This window comes from Struthio camelus, chromosome 3 (assembly GCF_040807025.1).
Source record: "Struthio camelus isolate bStrCam1 chromosome 3, bStrCam1.hap1, whole genome shotgun sequence".
Taxonomy (NCBI): domain Eukaryota; kingdom Metazoa; phylum Chordata; class Aves; order Struthioniformes; family Struthionidae; genus Struthio; species Struthio camelus.
Window position 1 is genome coordinate 35,584,619 of NC_090944.1, and position 25,164 is coordinate 35,609,782.

Below are 25,164 nucleotides of genomic sequence, written 5' to 3' on the forward strand. Positions count from 1 at the left end.
ATTCTTGCATAGCTCACTGACATTCACTCACCTAAGAATGAATCTATCATTTACATCAATCTGAGTGATTCCTAGAGTACATGGGGTGGAGATTTTCAGTTATTCACCACATGTCATCTGGCACAGAAAAAGGAGAATCAAGTGCCTAATTTGGTCATAAAAAAAGTTTTTTCCTCGTGAGGGTTACTTTCCTGTATAGCTTCCATGGTTCAGCAATTGCAAAGACTAATTTCTGTAGGATCAGGTTCAGCATGCCTAAAAAATTAAATTAAATTTCCTTCTCAGTATCTGTTCCCAATCTATTACTTCCTTATATATGGTATAACACCTGGTCATGCCAATTAGAATTACTTGCACTTTCCCAAAGGAGAAGGTTAAAAAGTAGTTTAGCTAGCCTGAGTTTCTTCCCTAACTTCTAGGTTAAAAGCCAAATCAAGTTTTGGAAATGTATTAGAAACCTCATTCCCAAACAGAGATTTCACATGCAGTACAAGTCTTCCGAATATGAGCCATTTTTTTTTTCCACCATTAGTAATAAAACACTTTTAACAGGAAGTTATGTTTAATAGGGTGACATAACACTAAGCCATCAAAGAAACCTTACTGTAATTATCAAAGGATGTATTCTCATTTTAAAGCATGAGCTGAAGCAATTAGTTTTACTCCATTTGTAAAATAAAAATGTAATTTTTGTGAACCGTATATTGTAACTAAAATTATCACAAATGCCTGTCTTTAATCAAAACTTAACATGAAACAGACCCATCATGCAATTTTTCTGCCATTAAGGGAAACACAATGTTTGGAACTACTACAAATGGGAAAACTGCCACCCGCTGGGAGTAACAGAATAAATGCTATGGAATAATTCATGATTCACTGGCCCAGGAAAAAGACTGCCTTTGGGGGTGTCCCTTGCAAAACTATCAGGCAACGTTTTGTTCAATATGAAATACAAAAAAGGGGAAGGCAATTTTCTAGATTCTCTTTTCTCCCTCTTTTCAGAAAGCTTATTTTAAATGGTTCATATTTATCATATATGCAGTTATAATACCAATAAAACACAGCATTGCATTTGTGACCAGAATAGCTGGAAATCAAAGAATCTACTGCACTTTAATGATTTCTGTCCTTACACGTGAGTTAGACCACATTACCCCCCTGAATCAGTTAATTTGTTCCCCTTCTTCTTCTACACCAAATTTAATGTAAGGCTTATTCACTATTGTTCCATCTTTTTTAAATTATATGTATTGCAAGCCTGACTACTGCCTTAGCTTTTCCAGTAGCGTCAGTCTGACTTCCTCCATAACTTAACTTCCTTTACATACCCTCTCTCTTCTCTGAAATTTTCCCTTAAATGGGAAGTCCTGCCTTACACCTATAGCAACCTGAAAATTATTAATTATTTTAACCTTAACCAGTAAGTGATATAATCACACAAAATTTAAAGCCAGCAAGATAGCCTAGAAACAGGTGGTTCACTGGTTTAAAAGTGTGGATATTCAAAAGTTTCTCAACAGCAGCCTTATCACCCACAGCTAACTTCGCGCCCAGGAATTACGTGACTACGTATCAGTTAGCCCAACAGCTAAGCCAGATTATTTAATTATGCAGACACCTCTCTCTTTACCCTTCCTTTACGTGGGCTCCTTTGCCCGTTCAGTCACCTGTTTCTGCCTCCCACCGCGTGTTTCGCTGCCCGTATCTACCAGCCCAGCAGCTGCCCGAGCGCTCGTCGCAGCCCCTTGGAGGCCCCGCTGTAGGTACCCAAAGTGACACCTGAGTGTCACCGAGGCAACCAAAACAGCCGCTTCTGTCTTTAAAAAGAGATGCCTGGCCCCCCTAAGTAGTGTCATACATGCCAGCTCTTTCAGACGCCCTGCGATGCCTCAGATGGCCCCGGTGCCAACGCGTGGGTGACCAAGTCCCACACCTTGACGCCGTGCTCGCTGGAGCAAGAATCACCTCTTCTTCTTCCCTTGCGTGCACTCGCCTCGCACAGCTGGTTAGAGTCCAAAATCTCCTGGTAAAGCCTTCACGTCGGCTAGAATCACAAGACACGTAACTGCAAGGCAGGGTACGCGAAGGTAAAAGGAGCTCGGGGTGTGTTTGACATGTGGGAGACAGCAATGCTCACCCACGGGCTGCACAACTGCACTGCAAAACGCAGCTCGCCTGGGTATGCACCTAAATCCCCCGCCGCACCCTTCCTCAGCAGCTCTTAAATCCCTCCGCAGCTGGGAGTTCAGCACACCCAAAAGCACAAACTTGTTTCCGGTATGATTATGAGCCTCAGTGGTGATACATATACAATCCGGTATAAATATTCAGTTTTTATCTCCATTTTAGCAATTTAAATAAATCTTCCATTCTTTGATAATACCTGGCAGATATAATGGATTTAACTGTAAAAGGAACGTGGTTGCACAGTCCCTGGAAAATCTTTCTGTAGCTTTCATTAATCATAAAGTGTCTATTTTTGTTTTTGGATGATATTAAACAGCTGGATTTTTTTCCATGCTGTTTTACAATAAATCCATTAAGTAAGTGGCCTGAAGCCTTATGTTTTCAAATCAACTAGGTACAAGCATTTTTACTTGAGGCACAAGCTACATTTCTCAATATATTTTTCCCACTTTTTCTAGCCAGTATTATAAATTATTTATACCTCCCCCTCTGCTTAACTTTATATTCATGAACAGTGGAAGAAAGCATGCAAAAAGACTTCTTCTGAACAAAACAAAACAGAAAATATTTTATTCCCAAAATGGGTATTTATTAGCCTATTAAGTTCTTTATTTTCTGTTACTCCATTTAATATTCCCCATCTTTTCAGTACCTAATAGTGCTTTACTCTTTAGTACTGGCACACCAGCCCTGGTAGGGAAAGTGGAAATTTCTAGACTACAGCTAACAAATTAGTTATCATAAAACTGTATCTCTGGAAGATGAAAAATTATGCATAGACGAGTTTCCAAAAGCTTTTCTGTTATGAGTAAACTGTTTTGCAAACTCCCCAAGGAGATTGAAGCAACATCAGTATAATTCTCTCCAAGGATCTTATTTTCTTATGGCAGGTATACAAAACTGTATCCTTTTAGCATACTGCCTTAAACATGCTCTCATTGAATACAGTACATCTGGACTTATTTGCAGTGTGCCAGACATTTGATAAATAAGGTCTAGGATAAATCCCTATGAGATAGTTTTTCAAACCATGCATTCTTCTTTCAACATCCACACAAAAATGCCTGAAATAATATCATTTTTCTCTATTAAAAATGATCATGATTTTAAAAGTTAGGATAAAAAAAATTACTTCCTGTTTAAATTATGAGACCTCCTGGAAAACTGAAAAGAAATAAAATCTAAGCTTAGCTCCTCCATTTTTGAGGTTATTCTTTGGGGGAAAAACCTACTACCTTCTCTACTACTATTACTGAATATCACTAAATAATACGGTTTTATTTTAAGGTTAAAGATGGTGTCTGCTTTCATAGCTTTTTTTTTTTTTATGAGAATGTTCTGCGAAGTTACTTTTAGTGACTCTACTTCTTTAAATTACATCCCTTGTCATACACAGATCCATTAACCATTAATCCATTAACCAGTAACCGGATCCATTAACCCTCTTCCTGTTAAAGGAGGGTCATATTCTAGCCAGCTGCCCATTTACACAACACAAATGAGAGCCGTAGCCTGCACAAGCCGCACAACATAATCCCAGCAAGGCACTAAGAAATTGTAACCAGAGGCTCAGGTTTATAAAGTCCATAGGCCTTCTACAAAAGTTGCCAGAAAGGTGCTAATTTTGACCCTATTCTTTTTGCAACAGTGTTATTGTTACCTAGGGTCAGCCAAAGTATTAGGCTTAAAACACATAAAGGACATGACTACCGTTAAAAAGATGACTTTTCTACTGTATATGAGGTCTCTGAATGATGTTTCAGTTAAATTGCTCCTTCCACTGAAAAATCTGCAGCTCTGATTCTGGGAAGACACTAACGGACATTACATAAGTTATACCAATACATCAAGATTCACAAAAGATATCTATCTACTCAGCTATTCCCATGATCCCTTTAATCACAATATCTAAGCGCCTAAAAATATGACTTGAATACAACTCGAACAAACTTGAATAAACATCCTTGATGCTACGTGAGAGATCTACTAGCAGTCATGGAAAAAAGTAGGAGTTGTATTTTGGATAAAAATACAACAACAGTGCAGGTATTTTTAAAAGATCACAGCAAATCTTTGATAATTCTAATGGAATGAAAGACAAAATCCATGTGGATAATGGATAAATGGATACTGTCCTACTGTGGAGAGAAGTAAAATATATATTAAAAAAATCTGATGAAGTTGCATCTTGCTACTGCTGACTAGTTGGGATAGATGACACAGAAAAATGGGCTAAATTCAAAGAAGCACTCCCACAATCACGAGTATCCACCGGACTAAGAGCTTTAAGTAAAATGCAGGAAAGGAGAAAGCACACTGAGTATTTTCACAGTTATAAGATCAGAGTTTTCAAACACTTCTCTTGGCAAATCAGTTATAAAAAATACAAAATGCAAATGTTTTAAACGTGGAACACAGTTGCCACTGTTGCATTGCCAACAACACAGGACTTGGAAACCTGTATAGCTGGAAAGCTGGAAACATTAATAGAAAATGAAAACCATGTATGTTTTGCCACAGGGTGAAACTGGTGTCTTCTAAAATCTTTGTGAATCCGCATCTGGCCAGACAAAGCCCAAGACCCCAACCCCACTGGTGACACCATGGTGTCCACCCCACAACCGAAGGCTGGGCACCAGACTTATCGAGTGGGCAAACTAGTGACCTCCCTTCTCTCCAAGAAGCTGAGACACTAACCCATGTGTCACAGCAGACACATGGGTATTTAAGCAGTTTTATGCTGCACCTCTGGCTGTCAGCCATCTAAGATGCAAGAACTGCAAGGCTGTTCACACAGGTCACAGCGATGTGGAAGAAAGCAATTTTTGGCCACCTCCCTTTCCTGTAGTAAGGGGCCACCCAGTGAAATCAGCTAGGAGCAGGGAGTTTGTTGAAGAACAGAACAAATCATGCATTTTCTCCACATGGTGCAAATCGTGAAACTTGCCACAGGACGTGGCAAAAGGAAATAAAAATGATTTCAAAAAAAGACTATAAAATTACTACAGAATTGGTCCATTGCTGGCTATTAAATAGTATGATCCAGCATGCACTTTTAGCTAAGGAATTCCCTAAACCTCTGATAAATAGAAAACTGGTAGTAAATATACCTGAAAAAATATTTTTCTATACACTCCTATCCATTGTCAGAGAAAGAACTATGTGATAAAGTTTTTCAGTTGTACCTAACAAAAGTTGGTGCAGGGAAATCAAATCCTTTTAGATGACAAAGAGGGAAAATCATACCTTGACTCACACAGTAATCACTAAGACTAAATCTAATTAGAAAGAATAATTGCTAAAGCAAAAATGAAGTGTGCAATGAGAGTCAGATTCTTTCTTAAATGGTTTAATATTTCTGTACTACACTATATCATTCTTCGTCTTACTGGACTCTTCATTCTTGGTCTCACGGGATGCAACAACCTTGTTCTTGCTGATGTTGTAGTATCAGCACTCACACCGGACCTCATTCCATATTGGTCCAACATGAGTAAAAGATGTTAAAATCCAAAAGGCAGGGGGGTTTTTTAGCTTGACCTAAGAACAGGATCCCACACACACTGCATTCCCTGTGCTTCATTAGCCCAGAGCGCTATTTGGTTTGTGAAATGTCATTTTTTCAGAACAACAGTTAAGCATAAATATATGATATTTTAAAATTATCTATCTGAAAAGAAAAAAATGCTGGTCATAACACACATCTCAACGAAGCTTTCCAATACAATGACATGTGGCACAAATGAAAAATTATATATTTTTATCAAGTTTTTAGAGTTTGGAGAAAAAAAGGCCTTCTACCATCAAAGTATTTTAATCTTGCCCACAGTTTTTAATTCAACTTTATAAATGACTTTAAATTCATGTTGCTGAAAGATTGTTTAGGTTTTCATCACATTTTGAATGGAAAGCCACCCTCTATTCAGACAAGGCTTTCCATAGATTCCATAGCTTCAGTTCACTGGAATTTTGACATGTAAAAATGACAGAAATGAAAACACTGCTGCACCAAATTTCCCCAAATTTGCTAGCACAGTATCTACTGGTTTCAGCACTTTTATTTTTTACAGCAAAAATAAGCAGCTTCCCAGCTGTACATCCCAGAAGAAAGGCAGGATGATTATTCTAGATGCTGGAGCTGCAGAGCAATGAGCTCTACTGCTGAAAGTAGCCAGATTGGAAGGAGTTAAGGGAGCTAAACACCAAAAAAAATGCAGAGACACAAGTCAGAAGAAAGAAACAACATCTCGATTTTGGGTTTTAAGCTCCTTGTGGACAGGGACTGTATTCATTGTTTCCCACGTTAAACCAATTGATTACCCTTTAAAAAAGAATGGAAATCACCCGCTTTCCACTACACAACTTTGTATCCGTTGACCACAAAAGCAAGAATATTGACTATATGCGATGCTAAGGTAAGTTTCTCTTTCTGGTGAAAGTTTGTTAGAATCACAAATACTACAGTTCTTCCCTATTCAACTTCTATCTTTTGCTATTTCTACACTTATGTAGTATGTTATCATTTATCTTGGGCAACCAACTTGTCCCTAATTCAGCACAGTGCACTAGACTAGTGCAATCCTGTTGGTTCTGAGTGAAGGACACTTGGAAGAAGCAAGAAACAAGTTACGTTGACAGACCAGCTACCACCTGAATATGGGAATAACAAAGAACCACATCGCTATTATTTATTTGTTCATTTTTTTCAGATGCACATTTTCTGCTAGGGTTCAGCTAACTTTAACCAACCTAAAAATCTAAACATTTAGTCTAAGCCAGTCTTCTAAGTTAGGCTTCCTCTAGCAATAATTAAAAAAAGGGGCAATTTCAGAAGAAGATTATCCCATCTATCTGAGACAACTATCTCATAATGGGATGAATAGTCCTATTCAGATATTAATCTCTTTCCACTGAGAGCGCAGGAAGCCCAAACGAAGAGTTGGACTAAGTATCTCTACCTGAGATGGCTAAATTTGGTGAAATGAAACCCATTCTGGACAATTGGCAGAGTACAGACCATAGATCTGATGCCCAGATGCAGCATTTAGAGTCCTGAAGGAGTTACAGCTAGACTGGTTTATATTATCAAGCTGATCACAGTTCTCAAGGAGATTGTAATTCAAATCTTCTGAGGACGTACAGCAAATCTTTCCTCTGGCTTGTCCCATATGCTAACAGAGAATGACGACCAGAGGAAGGCTGGCTGTCATATTGCCTCCCTGCTGAAACTGCATCGAAAGAAGGAAACTCAAACCTCCTTTTGGTCACCCTGCTTTCACCTCTGGCTCAGTTCTCTTCCTCAGCAACATTTTGACTTGTAACTTGAAAAATGCTGATTCAAAGCATACTGGACTATAAAATGTTATTGGCCCATGACTTCAGGTCTAATCTTTTTTCTTTTCTCCTCCCCACTATTGTGTTTAATCAGCTATTGAGCTTGCATAGTCAACTTTAGCCTTCTTCAGCTGAAAGACTTCGATTGCTTACCTATTTTTAAATGCAGACCTACTCGTCAAAGTTAATAATTAAAATGTAGTCTTTGGCTATATGGTCATATATAAGCTTAAACAGTATATTCTTCAAATATACTTAAAAGAGGAAATACTTAGGAAGAGTAATAAAATAAAATAAAAAGAGTTCAGTGAGGTGTCCTACAATGTGCGTGCATATGCTTCATGAATGGTAATTTTATGTAGGAAGAAATATTTGTTTCTTGTCAAATCACAGTACATTTAGAAAGAGAAAAGTTATTTGTGTTTGATTTGTAAGAATGCTAAGTCTACGCATAAAAGTGAAATATGAAATTGCACACAAACAGAAATTGCACTGTGAAGAGTAAGCTCCTAAAGCGTTACCTGTGATTTGGTGGAATTACCAACATTCAGTTTAAAAAAACTACTTTGGTTATTGAATTCATACATCATAAACAGGGGGAAAAGGACACATAAACACTTTGCTTTTATACATCATAAATGATAATCTTAGACTTAAAACTTTATTGTCTGACAAATATTTAAAGATTCAAATCATTTGTTTTTTGCGAAATATTTCAACATTGCTAAAACAATGCTGAAAAATTCAGGCCTATCTTAATCTCCTATGCAATTCATCTTTTGACACCTGGCAAAGATGAAAGACCGCAGTAAGCACAATGTACTGCGAGTTGCCACTTACAAAAGGCACACATTCATTACATATTCCTGTAATTTACAGTCTATCATATATGACACTTTCTTCACACAATTTGTAACAGTGATTGAACACAGTTGCTCAGTAAAAGTCATGAATACATCTGCTGTGCATTACAGGTGAAAGCATTACATAAGCGTCATCCTTAAATACTTTCATAAGATTACAAATATGTTCTATGTCTTGTATTTTTGCATAGAATCTACTGTGCAAGTGACTCTCTATCGTTACTAAAAATATGCTATAATCTGAGATATTTCATATCCTACCTCTGAAATAGGTGAAAGTGGAAACTTAGTAGAGACAAATATGCAGATAACAAAGTTAGCATTGCTGCAAAATATTTAAATACGATAAGAAAAAAAATATTTGACATTTCACTTACTTGTAACTCTTCAGCCACCATCCAAGAATGGGATGTTTACTCCACTGGTTGTCATTTTTTTTCTTCTTTACAAAATGACTTTTTTCATTTTTTCCTTTCTTTCTCCATAAACTGCAAAAGTGTTGCTTCAATGACTTCAAATATTTTGTCATATCATATATTTGTTTAAGAGGAGATGCACATAAGACTTAATCAGGCCAAAACCATGTGATGGTACTGCCACCCAATCAGGACTGTTGGGTGCTTCTGTTGTCAGAATATAATTCAAATTCACAAGTATTTCACTATTTATTTATGTGCTGCTGATCTTCCAAATGCTGTTTTATTTTTCTGATTCTAGGCATAATGTTTCTGTTGAGGTACAAAATCCATTTTGTTAAATATGCCATTTCCAGACTGCTATCTAAATTACTGGATGATTAGACAATGTCTGGAATTGTTCCTTGAAACCTAAACTTCCTCGTAAACTGTGAGAGTTAACAAGAAAACTGTAAGCTGAGAATACTGAAAAGACGTTGCTGTTACAAGATTAATCAGCACACCTGAAATATTGTTTACTGGGAGTATAAATGCCAACTTTCCTGGTATTTAAATGGGAGATATCAGCCCAACACACAACGCTGCAAATAGCAGTCCAAATTCTCTCTTCAAGCGTCTCCTACTTCAGCACAGCTTTTCATGTATGAAATTATCAGATAAGTTCCGGAATCCCCTAACTGTTATCATTGACATCAGCTGGATCAAAAAGAACGCAAAACTGAGTCCTTTTTAAAATATCACACATTAAACAAAGTGAATGTTAATCCCTTTAGGCACATATATTTTATACCAGTTTTACTACGTTGCTTTCAAGATCTCTAGCGGTTATTCCACTAGCGTGGTGCATAAACCACTTTTCTCTGGAAAGTATTAGATCAGATTAAATCACATTAAATGCTTAAGCAAACACATAATTTAATACTCTTAAAGGGAAAATAAAGAATGATTAAAGGACTTCTGAACTTTCTAACTTGAATCAGAGATACCCAGAGAGACCTAAAATAGATTCCCCCCTACACACAAATTATATGGTTATAATTTCTGAAATCCAACAGTTCAGCAACCAATCACATTTTAAAAATCAGATTTGGGAGTTAAGAAGTTCTGAGAGAGAATACAGAGTTTATTTGCAGTTCTGTGGACCTCTGCATCCAGCTCCCCAAAAATGTCTGCTTAATTAACTCCAGTAACTTCTGAGAACATCTTATTTTTATTTAAAGCTGAAGCAATAATACGTTGGCTAATATATTTTAAATGCATCTGTTCATCATGTGCTTAAAATAACATAAAGTAACTCATCCGAAATGCTTTCAAATTATAATTAGTTGTATTAAATTGATGCTTTTCCACATCAGAGCAGAACACTAAGTCAAACGGTATAGCTCTAATGTCCAAATACTCACATACTATCTCTTAGGAAGGTGCACAGAAACACCAGTACTAAGAACATCTGGTTTCTGACATTCAGGAAAAAAGTAGTGCTGTTTGTGAGCTTGCGTATATTACAGTTACTACAAATGATAAGAAGGTCTCCAGTATCCTAAATGGGCAAACATATATATGGATTTCGGAGTAATATAACTCCTAAAGGGGATATGTTATGCATTACTGTGTACGTTCATCCTGTCAAGTTGATTCACTCTCAGTTTCACGCCAGATCTCTAAGTCCCATTTCATCCAAGCTGTGTACGCAACAGCTGAATGCTGAAGCTCCAATATGAAGTGAACACGATCATTCCCTCAGTGGGAAAAACCACATATGAAACAGTCTGTCACAGCTCATGACATCATGCTCAGACAGTTTAAGCATATGCCACTCAAAATACTTGATCTAGGAATCAAAGCTCACCTTCTATTACAAGTACACTAATAGATAGAATCTCAGGGTTAAAGTCTTTACTTGAAAATTCCCAATAAACGCATAAAATTATTTTAATGCATAAAATAGAAATGCATAGAAAAAAATTTCACTCTTCCGCTCCAAGAGTTTGTGTTGTTTATGCACATACAGGACTAGCTCATCGGAATCACTAATGGGGTACAAATAAATAAGCTGTACCTACAATTTTGTGTTTTGAAGAGAGATACTGCACATTTTAACAAAAATGCACTTTAAACTGTTAATTGCAGGACATATACTCTTAAGAATTGCAGAGTCACTCTCTTTGACCAAATTTTTTTAATTTATAAAAGATTAATAAATTATTAAGAGACATTGGAATAAGCAGGTAACATCTATCCGTTGTAATAAAATTTAGCAAGTCAATAGGGAGATTTTAATTTGGTACTACATACTTGGCAGAGGTGTTTCCATCACTATGCTTATAAACGAGTTGCAGTGGAGGAGGAATGCTGGTATGTAACCTTTACCAGCGTGAATTAGTAAGAAAAGTGCTAGCATATCCATAAAAAGGTCACTAGAGCCTACAAGCATAAAACAGACCACGCTAAGTACTGCTTAGAGCTATTTATAGCAAATGCCATTCATGTCCATAATAGGCTTACAACAACTACAGCTCTTTAGTATTTCCTTTTAACTTTTAAGAAACTGCCTCTGTGAACGCTGCGTTTACAAAATATTCTTTAATAAATGTCAGTAAGGTATGGCATCTTTTCTCAACTTGATTTTCCAGACTAAGTTACCTGATTTGAAATGTTACTAACTGCAAAATTCCAAAAATAACATATCCTAAGCCTTTGCAAGCAAAATAAAACCAAAAAGATACTATATAATTACAGAACATGAATCTAATTAATCTAATTGCATGCTCCGCAAAGATAGATATTTAAAAAACAGCAATCATGAGGAAGAGAGAGGAAGTGAGAATTAGATGGGAGAGAACTGTTTGACTTTACAACTTTGAAATACAGGCATAATTTTCCAAGCTGCATTAGGTCAGTAGGCCCAAGTCTATCGCAACATTTGCTGTGGCCCCTCTCCAGACTGAATTCAATGGGAATCTTTCCATTGACTTCAAAAGGCTTTGGATCGACAACTATGTTGTCATGTTTTACGTAATTTTTGTCAGCTGGGAATTGCAGAGTAGCTGAGACCTGTCTGCCTGCAGTTCCAGCAGTCTTTAATCACCTGTTTCTTTACAGTGTCATTCTCAAATGTATCTTCTTAATAGCAATTGACAATGCAAGACATTGTCTGCAGACAATGTAGTACTGAATGAATTTAATTAAAATAACTTGTCAGACAGAATGGTGAAGATGAGCAAGCTAAGTATTTTAAAAATACATACACCTAAAGCGAACTTACAAGTAATAAATGAGGGGAAAATCTGCACTCAGTTTAAAAAATGTAGCTCAGCTTACAGCAATCACTGTGTAGTTACAGAAAGATTACTGATATCCTTGTGTTGTCAAAGCTGTCATCCCTTCCGTTTCTCAAGTGGTAACAAAAATTAACAACATGTGTCATAGTAGTTCCAGTAATCAGAAAGTCATCAGAACTCTCACATTTCAGGGAAAAATGACATACATTTGGCGGGGGGAGGGTTAGGAGAAAAGGCTACGCAAATATGAGGAAAACAGAGAACAGGTTGAGAGAAAGAGACAAACAAGACCAGTAAAGCATTCCTGCTTCTGAAAAGACTACTCTTATCTAAAGAAGAAATTAATAAACATCCATCAAAAAATTAATTCAGCTAACCAAACCTACCTGTTAATAAATGATGTATATGATATGTGCTTATTCAAGGCTCAAGAGATGCATCAGCTGTCTATGTCAAAAAAAACCCTAAACTGAAAAAACACTTCATTTTATATATGAAAAATATTTACAGGTCAAAGCCAAATTTTTCAGCAAAGAAATCAGATATTCTTTTTGCATACCAAACTTGACACCCATTAGGCACGCTCTGCAGAGCAAATGCTAGTTCTGCTTGCTTCCCTTATGACTGTAGTATTGGCACCTTTGAAAAGTAGGCCAGCGGTGTTCAGAATTCAGTAGCCACTACTGAACCATCTCAGGCGAGTGGAAAGGCATGAAAATTAGATCTGCAGCTAAGAATTTTGATGGACTGAAACCAACTAGCTGGCCAAGTCTCCTGTGCAAGCTGATCACTTTTTTTTATTAAGGGCTGCCAGGAAGTCCTGTCTTCTAAACACATTACATCTAAAGTGAGTGCTACTTTATAGTGGGCCTATTTAAGGAAATACAAAACCTGACTGAATACTTAGTATTCTATGACATATTTCCAAGAAGCGTATTAAATCTACACAAAGCACGACCCTTCGTGCACTAACACTTACTCTAATAGGATTTTTAAGCGTTAATCTTCTATTGAGAGAATAGAAGTGGAAGTACAACAGTGATCAAACTAGGTGCATTAATCAAAATAAGCTAAGTCACGCATTCAGAGAAAACATTTTTGTCAGAGAAAAATATTTTTTCAGAGAAAAGATTTTCTATTGCATATATACATACTACAGAGTTTTTCGGTCTGTCTCTAACTGCAGGGTCAGAAGTATTTCATAACTCACACTACATAAGTGCAGATATAAAACATAAGTGTTGAATAAATGGTATATTATTGATTAACCAAAACTAGTATAAAAGCATATAGTATCATATCAACACAAAGCGCATCAAGCAAAGAATGTCCTACTGATCACTGAAAAGTAGGTACGTGCATACATGCAGTGCAAATATTTCACTTCCACTTATTTCACTTAGTGGTCATCATCCTTTCCAGTCAATATTCAAACTAAGTGAATAATCATTGAGCTATTCAGTAATTTGGATTTCTTCTTTTATTTGTCAATTAGAAAGAGAGGACTGACAAAGAATTCACACATGATGCAACTTTCTCAAATATAGTCATTATCAGAAACAACTCAGCAAATAATTTTGGTGACTATGACCACTAAAAGTACAAAATTTGAACTATTTTATTAAAGATGAATTGAATAGTACCTTTCTTCCTAAACAGTCTAGTTTAGCTCTAAGACTCTATTGGTATAGTGAATCTATAGACTAAGACTACTGCTGTATTTAATGTATATAGTTAATACAAAGTTAATGTTCCATAAAAGGTATTCCTCTCTACACACCATTTATTTCATATTTTCACTGAAATATGGTATAGTGTTAGGTATTTCTCTTCTCGGGTTTATTCATTAGAATATATGCAAGGCTAGAAGCACAAAAGCGTGCAAACAACTGAGGTGAATGGAAATTTGTTTCAGCAGGTAAATGTATACGGATTACCATTTTTCAGAATTTCCTCAATCCTCAAAATATTTTCTCACTTATGTGCAAGTGAATTTATGAAATGACCGTCAGCGATACAATTTCTGCACAGCTGCGCCTAAGAAGAAGAAAGTCCATTAGAATCAGTCACCTGTACTTTTTAATAAGCAAATTTTATTATTTCCTGTTATCACTATCAGACTGGCAGGAACTTGGCCTGAGAACAAGATCTCTCAGGATTATCAGTATTCAAAAAAACACAACTGCTAGCCGTTCTGCAGTTTGTATTTGCTTTTTCATAGCCTCCTATGCAAAGACAGACAAGGGAGGCAAGACTGAACGTAAAAGAGACTCCATTTAATGAGGCATCTTGCCTCAAGAAGGTGCTACACTACAAGGGTCCCACTAAAGAGAATTTGATGAGATGTGCAAGCCGGCATAGTAAGGGTGAGGGAAAAATATCACGTGGCACACAGAAGAAAGAAAGACTCTTTTGTTCAGCATACTACCATGTAACTAAGCGGAATGCCCCTTTTCGGTCCCCGTTTCTATTCATCTCAGTGTGGATATAGAGGCAGTAAAATTACACTTAACTTCCAAATATACTGGCTACCTGGCTATATGATTTTCTATGTCATACTTAAAAGACCCCTGCTTTATGAAGAAAATATAGTCACCTCTGTGGTATGAGGATTTCTATACCATTAGTGTACCTTGAACAAGAGATTTAGAAAGAATTCTGTTACCATGTCCCAGTATAAATCACACATTTTGTTGATTTTAGAAAACGATAAAAAGTTGACTTAGAGCTGGCATGCCTAATAGTTACTAGAAACAATGAAGAAACAAACTAGAGTATAGGTGTAGCAGCAGCAGTCAGGTCAGGAGCTGAAAGCTGAGTTACACTGCTATCACTGTCACAAACGAGGCCACATCTGAGGCCCTAAGTATAACACGGAAACTCTACCATTTTGAAGTGTTTGCAGCTGTATTTCAGAAAAACATGACTTTTGGAGAGCAAACTTCAGTTGCAAATGTTCAGACCTATTACTTGTAGCAGAACAGTATATGCTAGGCCTGGACAAGTGCAATAAATATTGTGCCAACTGCACTCTGAAACGCTCAGTTCAGAGCTCCCATTGGCAGAACTGCCAACACGAGGCGCAAAGAAGTCCAATCCTGCTTCCACTGAAATCAAACCCCAACAAGACTCACACTACTTATATTAAAAAGGAGAATCAGGCTGAAATTAAGCCGGAATATATTTTGACTTTTTCTACCCTTTAGACAGTTGCTCCCTTTCTAATATGGCTGCTATTTGCATGAGAAAAGCTCCAACAAATGTATTTATCCAAACAGCATGTCATTAGTAAGATAGACATGAACTACTGAAGTGACAATATGACTACGCTTGGAGCATGCCCTATTTCTGTCATTAGTAAACTGAGCTTGATTAGTAGCTTTACTACATGCTATCTCAATTATTCTGTCCATGCTGTCAAATGTTTTTCTTAAATAAAACTGGCCTGCCTAACTTAAGGTCCAGCTAGTACTATTGAGGGAAAACAACCACACCACTTGGAATTACTTACTTAACTTTACAACCTATTTTTTCCTGTACATAAATTTGGTGATTAATAAGAGCAATAATATACCAGAAAGTATATTGTCCAGGAAATAACCACACACAGAGGCTGAAGGCAATGGGAGTTCAGTTCAGCTGCACGCCGTATCCCGGACAGCTGTCTCTTAACTGCTGTCTCAGTAAGCATTCATTTTGCAACCATGCTCCTTGGTTATTTGCTACAGCAAAAAGTACAGTAAGATTGCTATTTTTAACAGGCCAACTTGAAGAATTAGGCCATGTCTAACACTCATGTGCCCAAAAGGAAGAGATAAAGACAGTCTGCATGCATGTTTGTGTGGGCAGAGGTATCCATGCAACTTGCTGAGGAGCCCCAGGTCCCAACTGCAGCTGGCTGTCAGCGGTACAGAGTCAGGCTGGTCCAACAACATCATCCAAGGTCTATATCCAGCTTATGCAGCCTGTTCAGCTATCACAGGTGGGGCATTTCAGAGTCAGACCCTCTCTCCCAGCCCAGCACCCTAACCAGCAGAGTACCCCCCCAGAGGAGACCACACTGAATATTGACGTGAGACATCACGGTGCCAGGAGAAGTACAGAGAGGAAGCACCTACACATTCTCCACCAGAGACATGTGCAGGAACAACAGAAACAACAGAGCAGCAAGTGGCACAAGGCATCCCTCACAGCCCCCAAAATAGCAGAAAGAAAAACTTCTTAGTTACGCCGAAGACTTCTCCCTTTGACTTGCCCAGCCTTTTACATACTTCTTTCCAAAACGGCCCACGTCGCACAGCATGAAGGCCAACTACCCCCTCCTTGGAGAGAGGGGGCCACAAATCCCAGCGGCTCAGGCTGAGGAGGGCTTTCGTTTCCCACAGCCCAAGCACGGCTGCACACAGATGTCCCTGCTCCGGGCTAAACAGACAAGGCTCATGCTGCACACACAGTGCGGTGCTACCCCAGCAAGGGAGGCAGAGGATCACGCACGACTAGGTTTCTAACATCTCCTACTGGTTACCTATATGCACGCAGCCTTTCCACTCTTCAGAAGAACTTCCGCAGATTATAAATGAGGCATATACAGTACAATCTGGCTTGCCCTTTTAGCACTATGCAAATCTTTGTAGATTTCTATACTTTGAAAGTCTTTCCCTATGTTATTTTAAGTGACCCTGCAGTGATTTTCATAGCTTATATCTGCCACTTCATTTCTCTTCAGAAGATATAAATAATGAATTCACATTTTTGTTTAAAATGTTACATTATTAAGCATTTATATTAATTTTAAATAAAAATATATTTCTTTAGTAGATAAAACTGATTTAAACAAAGCTGTCAGATCAAAAAGAGTGCTGCTGAAGTATTAAATATTTAGTAAACTCTAGCTCAGAAATGCCTTCTGCTTCCTGTTTATTAAATTAAGTTAATTTTTAAAATGTTAGCTGCAATTAACTAACATTTCTTCTAAAAATGTAAAGGGACAGTATCAGACTATGTAAAACAACATATGTCCTGCTCCTGTCTTAAATTTGCATACTACAAAACCTTCTTACACTTATATTTTACCGCTTTATTTAGCGCTCCCTTTCACTATTTATTATATTTGAAGATACCGCAGAGTGTAAAAGGTTAATACATTTTAGTAGGTTACATGGTTATTTGGGGCATAAAAAGAAAAAAAACAAAGCCAAGTGAGGAATTATGTGTATTCTTCACTTAAGCCAGCCGAGTGGAAAGGAAGTCTCTTAGGAATGATCGCCCAGTGTTTTGCAGTCTATGAGTTTTGGTGAATAAATAAATATTCTAAGGGAAAGAGTTTGAGCGTACTTCAGTCCGGGTTGTTACTTCCATCTCCGAGCCAGCGGAGTTCTCTACTGGCTTTCAGTACCATGCAATACAAATTGCCTTTCATCATAAGGGATTATACTCAGTATTCCAAAAGTCTGTGAATTTATAAAGCTGTATCTTCTCATCTTACGATTAGCAAAATGTAATTCCTCTGGAAGGCATTGGTTCACCAACTGAGCTCGATTTACCACTTACGGTCTACAGAACAACTACTGGTGGTTTGAAGGCAGCTGGCTCTTTCTTGGCGCTCCAAGCTTTCAGCTGTTTCTACAGATATCTTGGCTCCTCTGCCTAAAGCAAAGCCTGGTGGCCTGAAAGAACAGCTGGAAACAAGGAGGACACAGCCTAGCTACTACAGAAAAAAAAAAGATGTAAAAGCAGCTGCCCTGACGAGTTGTCCAAGCACCAGCAGAGAAGCAATGCCTTGGGAAAGAAGCAAAACAAAAATGCTAGCAGCATTTTCACCAGGACAGCAAGAGCAGGGGAGAAGACCAAAACAACATGTAGAGAGTGCAAGATGCAAGGAAGCAAATGACCAAGAGAATTGAACAAAGGGGAAAAAAGACGGTAGATCGTGAAGGAAACAAACTTTAAAGGTACCACTGGCAAGTTAGTAAAATGACATATCCCACATTGCAGAAAGGATAATTAAAAATACCCAGAATACAATGGAATAACTTTATATTATATAGGAAAAGTGGTGTATAACAGGAATATATTTGAGAATCCTTTCTTATAAGGCACCTTTGACTTTAAAGGCTTCTTGCACTCTTTTACTAAATTGAAATTTAAAGATGAATACCAGAAAATAAAAGCACTTTTACAAAAAAACCACGCAATCAATTCAAAATCAGAATAGGTGAAACACGAAGTGCAGCATCCATTAACAACATCAAAACCAGTATGTAAGGGTATGTCAGGAATTTAATCACTTACAGGCTCTCCCCGATGTCCTTCTAGGCCTGGAGATCCAGGCTGTCCAACTTCTCCCTTTAAAATGAAAAATATTAAATATGTTATTTGAAACAAAAATCTTCCTTTCCATTAAAAAAAATTCAAATGGTAAATTACTATTTTAAAATAATCTAATTAAAATGTAAAACAAATACACATATTAAAGGCTTCATCAAAAAGTTTCTTAAAAACAGTTTGAAACACAGTAAGTTCTGTCATTTCAAAATTCCTTCATGTAGCGTCCAAGAGAAAGTTGTTAAATAGCTTGCAAAAACAGATCAGAGAGAGACAATTTTCTTTTGAAATTTGAGAAGAGTTGAATCAGAAAGGCAATTACTGGTTGAAGGGCAAATGACAACAATAAAATGACAGTATATAAAAGAAAAGAAGCGTGGCAACTGTGAATGGAAAACTATTGATTTTAATTCTGTTGGGAAACGAATCAAACTTTACTCTTTGAAATGATAAAAAACGGGAACAAAATGACTATAAAAGGACTAAGAACACTTCTGCCTTTCACAGCTTTGGCATTTTGACCAAAAATGTATATGTAAGAGAAAAAAAAACCTGCATAATTCTTAAAATCAAGCCCAGAGATTTGGTTTTCAGAAAAAGCAACCTATTGCTGTGTATTCCTTATGCTTTAAATAGGGTTTAGTCAGGATTTTAACAAATCTGTTTATAACATAGATTATGCTCAACTACCTAGGTTGTCCAAACTGTTAAACTAGTTTAAAATCATCCCTAGCAGAAAAATATCAGAAATTTATGGTGAAATAGTAAACTAAACAAAGAACGCTTCAGTACTGATCTATGACCATCCGCTGGCCTAGGCTTAATGCTGAGTGTTTTACGTGCATAGCTTTGCCGGATGCCAACTTGTCCCCTTCCAAGAAACGTCCAGGCATATGACATTTGATGGACGGTTAAGCCAAGCATTGATCTCTAAAGGCTATGTGAATGAGGCCACTTTATTTTGGAGAGGAGGAAAGGCAAGGGGCAGATTTTATCTACAGAAGTAGAAGCCATAGCTTACTGCCTGCCTTCAGGGCCAATGTGCTGGGCTTTTAATTTACTAATATAGATGTAGCCTACGACACTATGCTGACTATTGGTCTGATTGTTAGTACAACTAATAGGCTGAAAACTATTTCAAAACACTTCAGAACTACTGTAGTACTACTAGACATGCTCAAGTCACTATGTCCTTACTCAAAATACATACATTGTCCAAAAAGTTATGAAAAACTGGGAAATACGGTACATAAAGCAAATGCACAGATCAATTAATACATATAATAATCTGGTAATAACTTAAAATTACAAAAGTGGATTGAAGTCATAATGGGTAGCATCTGGGTTTCAAGCCATGCTTTTTTCCCCACATTCTTTCCCAGAACAAATATTGTAAGAGAACAGGAAAGCTGTAGCAGAAATTTCCTTCAAAGACAGCCTGTTTGTTACTGCTGTGAATTTGATTACAACAGACCCCAGAATGAAGCAATGTTTTATAGCAAGCAGATGTTAAAGTCAAGCTGACAAAATGTTTGAATGGAGAATATGGCTTCTGTTAACTATTACGTTCCAAAATGAATAAAAAGTAATGAGCATGGCATATTTTAAGTACATGGCATGTACTTAAGTTAAGAAAACAGTCAAGAAAAAACCTTTTAGTTTGAACGTACATGGACTCATGCAGGTAACAGACTGAACTAACTCTTTATTGTTAAAAAGGGTAAAAACAGATTAATATACACTCCAAATTAATGCTTTATCAGTGTAATACTTCATCAATGATGGTTTAATGCTTTATCAGTGTAATACTTCATCAATGATGGTTAACATTGTGTGTTAAATAACTGCAACTATTATTTGTCCATGTTATCAACTACCAGAGAGGAGAGCATCTAATATCTAATTATTTTTTCTTCTTCCATTAGTACCAGAAAGGGACTTTCTCCTCTCACTTAGCAGAGATATCTGCATACATACATACATACATACACACATATATATGATGAAAATGGAGCAGGATTCATTTCAAATAAAGACATTTAGGTGACATGTAGGCGACCAGGCTCCCAGTACAGCCTACAGAAGTCTAGCCAAGACAGTCTGCAGAGCCTTCACTCAGCTGCTCAGCCAAGAGCTCAATCCATTGTCCACACACAGGCGTTTGGTTGTATCTGAGATACCCAAGGTCAGCCTCCAGCTCCCACTTCACAAAGGCACTGGCTTTCTGTAGTACTTGTGTCATATTTGGCAGCCCCTTTAGGATGCTCTAAGGCATCTCAAAGGGCACTTGATACGTGTATGCAGGCAGCTAGGCTGGGCCCTATGAGTTTTCTTTACGCAAGCTGAATTGCCCTCTAGACACCACTGACTTTAAAGGGGACACAGGTAGCTGCTGTGCCCACAGACACAGTAGAATTCAGGTGTTTTAAAATTTCTCTGATTTCCGTCCTCAGTGTACAGTGTATTCCAGATTTCAAATGGAATTTATTATTCTGAGTGTATTAAGAAACTATGCTAAGCTGTCTTCACTTGATGTATTCAGAAGTGCCAGAGATGCACGCTCTCCTAGATATACATTAACAATGACAATCCGAAAGCGAGTATCAACGGGATTTTAAGATCAGAATGCCACAGAAGTATTTAAAACTAAACTGAATAGCAAATAAAAATACCAAGTCCTTCAGTATCATATAAACAATCTGTTGCTAGTTGCTGAAGTTAACATCAGAAAAACTAGCAATGAGAAGGTTTTTTCCACATAATTAAGATTTATAACTTCTGTTACTAATGTATTCTAAAGGTATAAACTAACTATAAAAAGGCAGTTAAAAAAAAGCAGTACACCCATTTGATACAAAACAAAATTACCTCATTATCTCTTAGCACAGTCTCTAGGCATTCCAAAGAACAAATAAAATGGCAAATATTGAGTTTCCCTTTCCTAGTATAAAGGTTAAATTTTAGAAATCTTTTTTATAGACTGCTATTTTAGATGTGTTCTCTTAAAAGGTTTTTGAACAGCTGGATGCTTAATTATACATCGAAGTTGGGTACTTTTTAGAATAGCGGCGCTGTAGTGACATATACTCTTTAACTTCAAAGACACCTACATGTGGTTTCCCATCCAAAGTTGTGTAGAGAAACATTAGGCCACCTTACAGTCAACAGGACCTTGATCAGTTACCTAAACACAGACACCATTTACACCCCATATTAATAAAAACCTTTTTCCTGCGAAATTAAAACTGATACTGCTAATGCCCATCTTTTCACAAATTAGAAGTACTAACAATAACTGGGCAAACAAAACACCTAGGGAGCTCGCAGACTGTGATATATAACAGGAATATCAGATGCAGTAGTCGTTGCTGCAGTGCACAGATACGCAGTAGCTGGAATTCTACTCTTTCCCATGAAACATGGTTAATTCTTGTGCGGTACTTATCAGCAATTAAGTCAAACAGACAAACTGCACTAAGTCTAACAGGAAAAGTACTGCAGAGTGAAGAGAATAAGGACACAAACGTGAATCCAGTACTGACGGCATTTTCCCTGACTTTCATTCAACCCTCATCAAAAGCAGTAGTAGTAATAATATTACTTCCCTCTTAACTGTACACAATAGGAATGTTCTGCAGCATATGCTTGTATATAAATTCCATTAACAGGATTCAGGGTTAGAGAAATACATGTGCAAATGGGGTAAAAGAGACTTAAGTATAAGCAACCTCTGATATCACTAATACACTCTTAATAAAAGCTATCACTCTTAATAAAAGCTATTGTCTATTCACAAACCAGCTGAAATCAATGAAGTCTGCCCACTGCCTCCAGCAAGCTTTGCATTTACCAGTAAGAGGTATTGCTTTAATTCCCAGTTATTCTCCACTCAATAAACCGGACATATATAGGCCAATAGCAATGGCATTTAAAACTCTAGTAAGATATGAAAATGAAAGAATATTTATATGTTTGTATATACCTTGAAGCCAGGACTCCCTGGTAATCCGTCTTTCCCATTTCTGCCAGGGTCTCCCTGTGGCAACAGTTAACAGTCATCAGTACAGGAATCAATAAACTAAAATTGAAGGCAAATTGTCTTTACAGAACTTACGGATCGCCCAGGCATGCCTGGAAACCCTGTATCACCTTTCTCTCCCTTTGAACCCTGAAAAACATAACAAACCAAAAGCAAATACTGTTCAATAGTTATGTTGCAAATTCAGCATACGGAGTCAATAATTCATATATGCTATTTCCCTGTTCTGAAAGTTTCTGGAAGAGATGTTTTGCTCTTTACATAGATAGTAGTCTATTAATAACTATCATCTGTTACTGAAATATAAATATCCCAAAAGTGTAGAAATACGACCACAGACCCTCTTTCAAATTGCTTAAAACACAAGACCAATAAAAACATGAAGAAAGGATAAGGATGGGTAAAAATGAAAGTGACACACTGGACAACCAAAATACTCTCTCTATACATAATATACATATGCAGGCAGACATTGCTTTAGATAAACGATATATAAAACAGTGTATTTTTTCTAGCATGCTATCATTTTCACTACATTCATATATTTCCTTTCCTTTCCCTCCCCTTCTACCTTTCCCTCTCTCTCTCTCGCTCTCTGTTCTTGGTTATACAATGCATGCACATTTCTATATATTTAAAAGCTCAGACTTTTTTGCAATATGATTATTCCACGTATACAACTTACTTATGGCATAGACATATTTGTAAACAAAAATATATTTATAAGCAATTTGTGTTACATTAAAAAGAATTACATAGATACATTGACAGATGGCACACTTCTCCAGATATCTGAATAAGCAGAGCATGGGAGTCTACTACTGCTAAATAAAATATATGCATTGACTTCAGTAGAAGTTTCTCTGAGTTATGACTGCAGAATCAAATTCTCTATGAATAAGATCTATCATAAAATATGAATGCTGTCAATAAAATGTTGCCACTTTGTTTTCTAATTATTTTTTTTAACTTACCTTTTTTCCATATACTCCTGGCACTCCTTGATCTCCTTTCAGACCCCTTTCTCCCTAAATAAAATAATATGTGTGAATAAATTATTCTAAAAATAGAACTATTTATATACAGACACATATGAAGAATTCACATATAGCAGACATCAAATTAAGTGGGCAAAGAGCTCCATTTCATATTATAAAAATATGCTCAAGATAGTAAAGGCATATCTCGAATTTTCCAAGCTCCCCTAAGGGAGGAGACCAGAATGTTCAATACCACTGGTACAACAATCAACCACTTGATGCTTTTATTCTCAGTGGAAGATGGGCACAAGACACTTTGAATGTCTCATCACTTCACACAGGTAGGTACCTAAATTAAAATTTAGCTCTTTGAAAAGTGCTGTACTCTTCCGAAGATCTTGTCTGAAATGTTTAAAACATAAATTAGAAGAGCAAAAGACAAGGTTGAACATTTTCTGAGGAACACATATGTGAGAGAAATTCATTGGGTTAGATCAAAACAGTCATTCAAAATACTGTCACTCAAACTGAATGACTTCAAGAAAAAATATATAACTAATGATTTTATGATTTTGATACATTACTTGTGATTTATGTAGTAATAAAAACAAAGTTCAGAGTAATTCATATAGAAACCCAGAGAATAGGACAAAAAGGAAAAAAATGGCAATTTCCATTGCTTGATAGGTATTTAATCAAGGTCCATGACCTCTATCACCTTTTAATTTTAATGCAGTGTCATATCCATCTATTTTATGCACTTCAGCAAATACATTGACATTTATATAATACACAAACTTCTTTCATTTTTTATTAAACTACAGAGCAAGGCCAGATATATGAATATCATAGCCACAAAGTTATGTTATTTAATTTCAACCTTTGGTGCTGGCATGCCATGTAATCCAGGAAAACCAGGAAGTCCACGGTCACCCTAAAACAGCAAGCACATGTGAAAACTTTATATCTAAAATAACAGTAACATACTAATATAACATTCATAATTCAAATGCTCAACAAAGAGTGGAAAGACATTAAATGTCAGTATATCAGCTACGTAAAATTGGTAAGTTGACTGATGAGAGTTTGTTGGTCTTCAGGTAAGTTGCAATGCATAAAAGAAAAAAGCAATCATTAGATATCAGTTATTTTTTAAAATAAATTTCACCGTAATGTCTCATTAAGACTTATGGAGGTTCCAAAATGGAAATTTACCTCTGAAAATGTCTGCATGTTTCTGAATTCTGTTCAGAAACGTTTAACTTAGGAAGAATTTCAAGTAAAATCATTTGAGCAGTAAATGAGATAAGCTTGACAGATCTTCTGAGGGTAGTTGTCAAAAACTTCCATAAAATAGGTGCCTGTTCTTTCACATTCCTTTATCAATTAAATTGTGCTAAATTGAATTTGACAAATATCTACTTTTATTTATTTTAATTAAAATTCTTTCACTGTCCCCATCCATCAGCTCAGCAGTGATTACCGTGCTGCATGGAAATGTACAACTTAATTTGGTTTCTAATGTTCAGTAATCTCAAACATGCCATGGGGAGTCCTTGCTTTATTTCCACAAATAGGATTTCAAGGTAATCTTCCATGGATAGGTGCAGGACTGCTTATCAGCTCATATGGCTACTGCAAGTTCAAAACTAAGATTGTATAATCTACGTTTGCGTCATATCTAATCACAAGAAGGATCTAACCAATCCATTTATACATTATGTCTCACAAATCAAT

General features: G+C 36.7%; 1 protein-coding gene across 2 annotated transcripts in view; it reads right to left on the reverse strand.

Annotated features, from left to right (window-relative positions):
- COL21A1 (collagen type XXI alpha 1 chain) overlaps positions 1 to 25,164 on the reverse strand; it is a 182,913-nt gene that overhangs the window by 28,540 nt on the left and 129,209 nt on the right. For both annotated transcript variants that reach the window (XM_068937401.1, XM_068937402.1), the window contains exons 11-15: positions 24,308 to 24,361; positions 23,422 to 23,475; positions 22,523 to 22,576; positions 22,391 to 22,444; positions 18,376 to 18,429 (exon numbers count right to left, since the gene is read on the reverse strand). In XM_068937401.1, the coding sequence (XP_068793502.1) occupies positions 18,376 to 18,429; positions 22,391 to 22,444; positions 22,523 to 22,576; positions 23,422 to 23,475; positions 24,308 to 24,361 (270 nt within the window). The remainder of the gene's footprint in view (positions 1 to 18,375; positions 18,430 to 22,390; positions 22,445 to 22,522; positions 22,577 to 23,421; positions 23,476 to 24,307; positions 24,362 to 25,164) is intronic.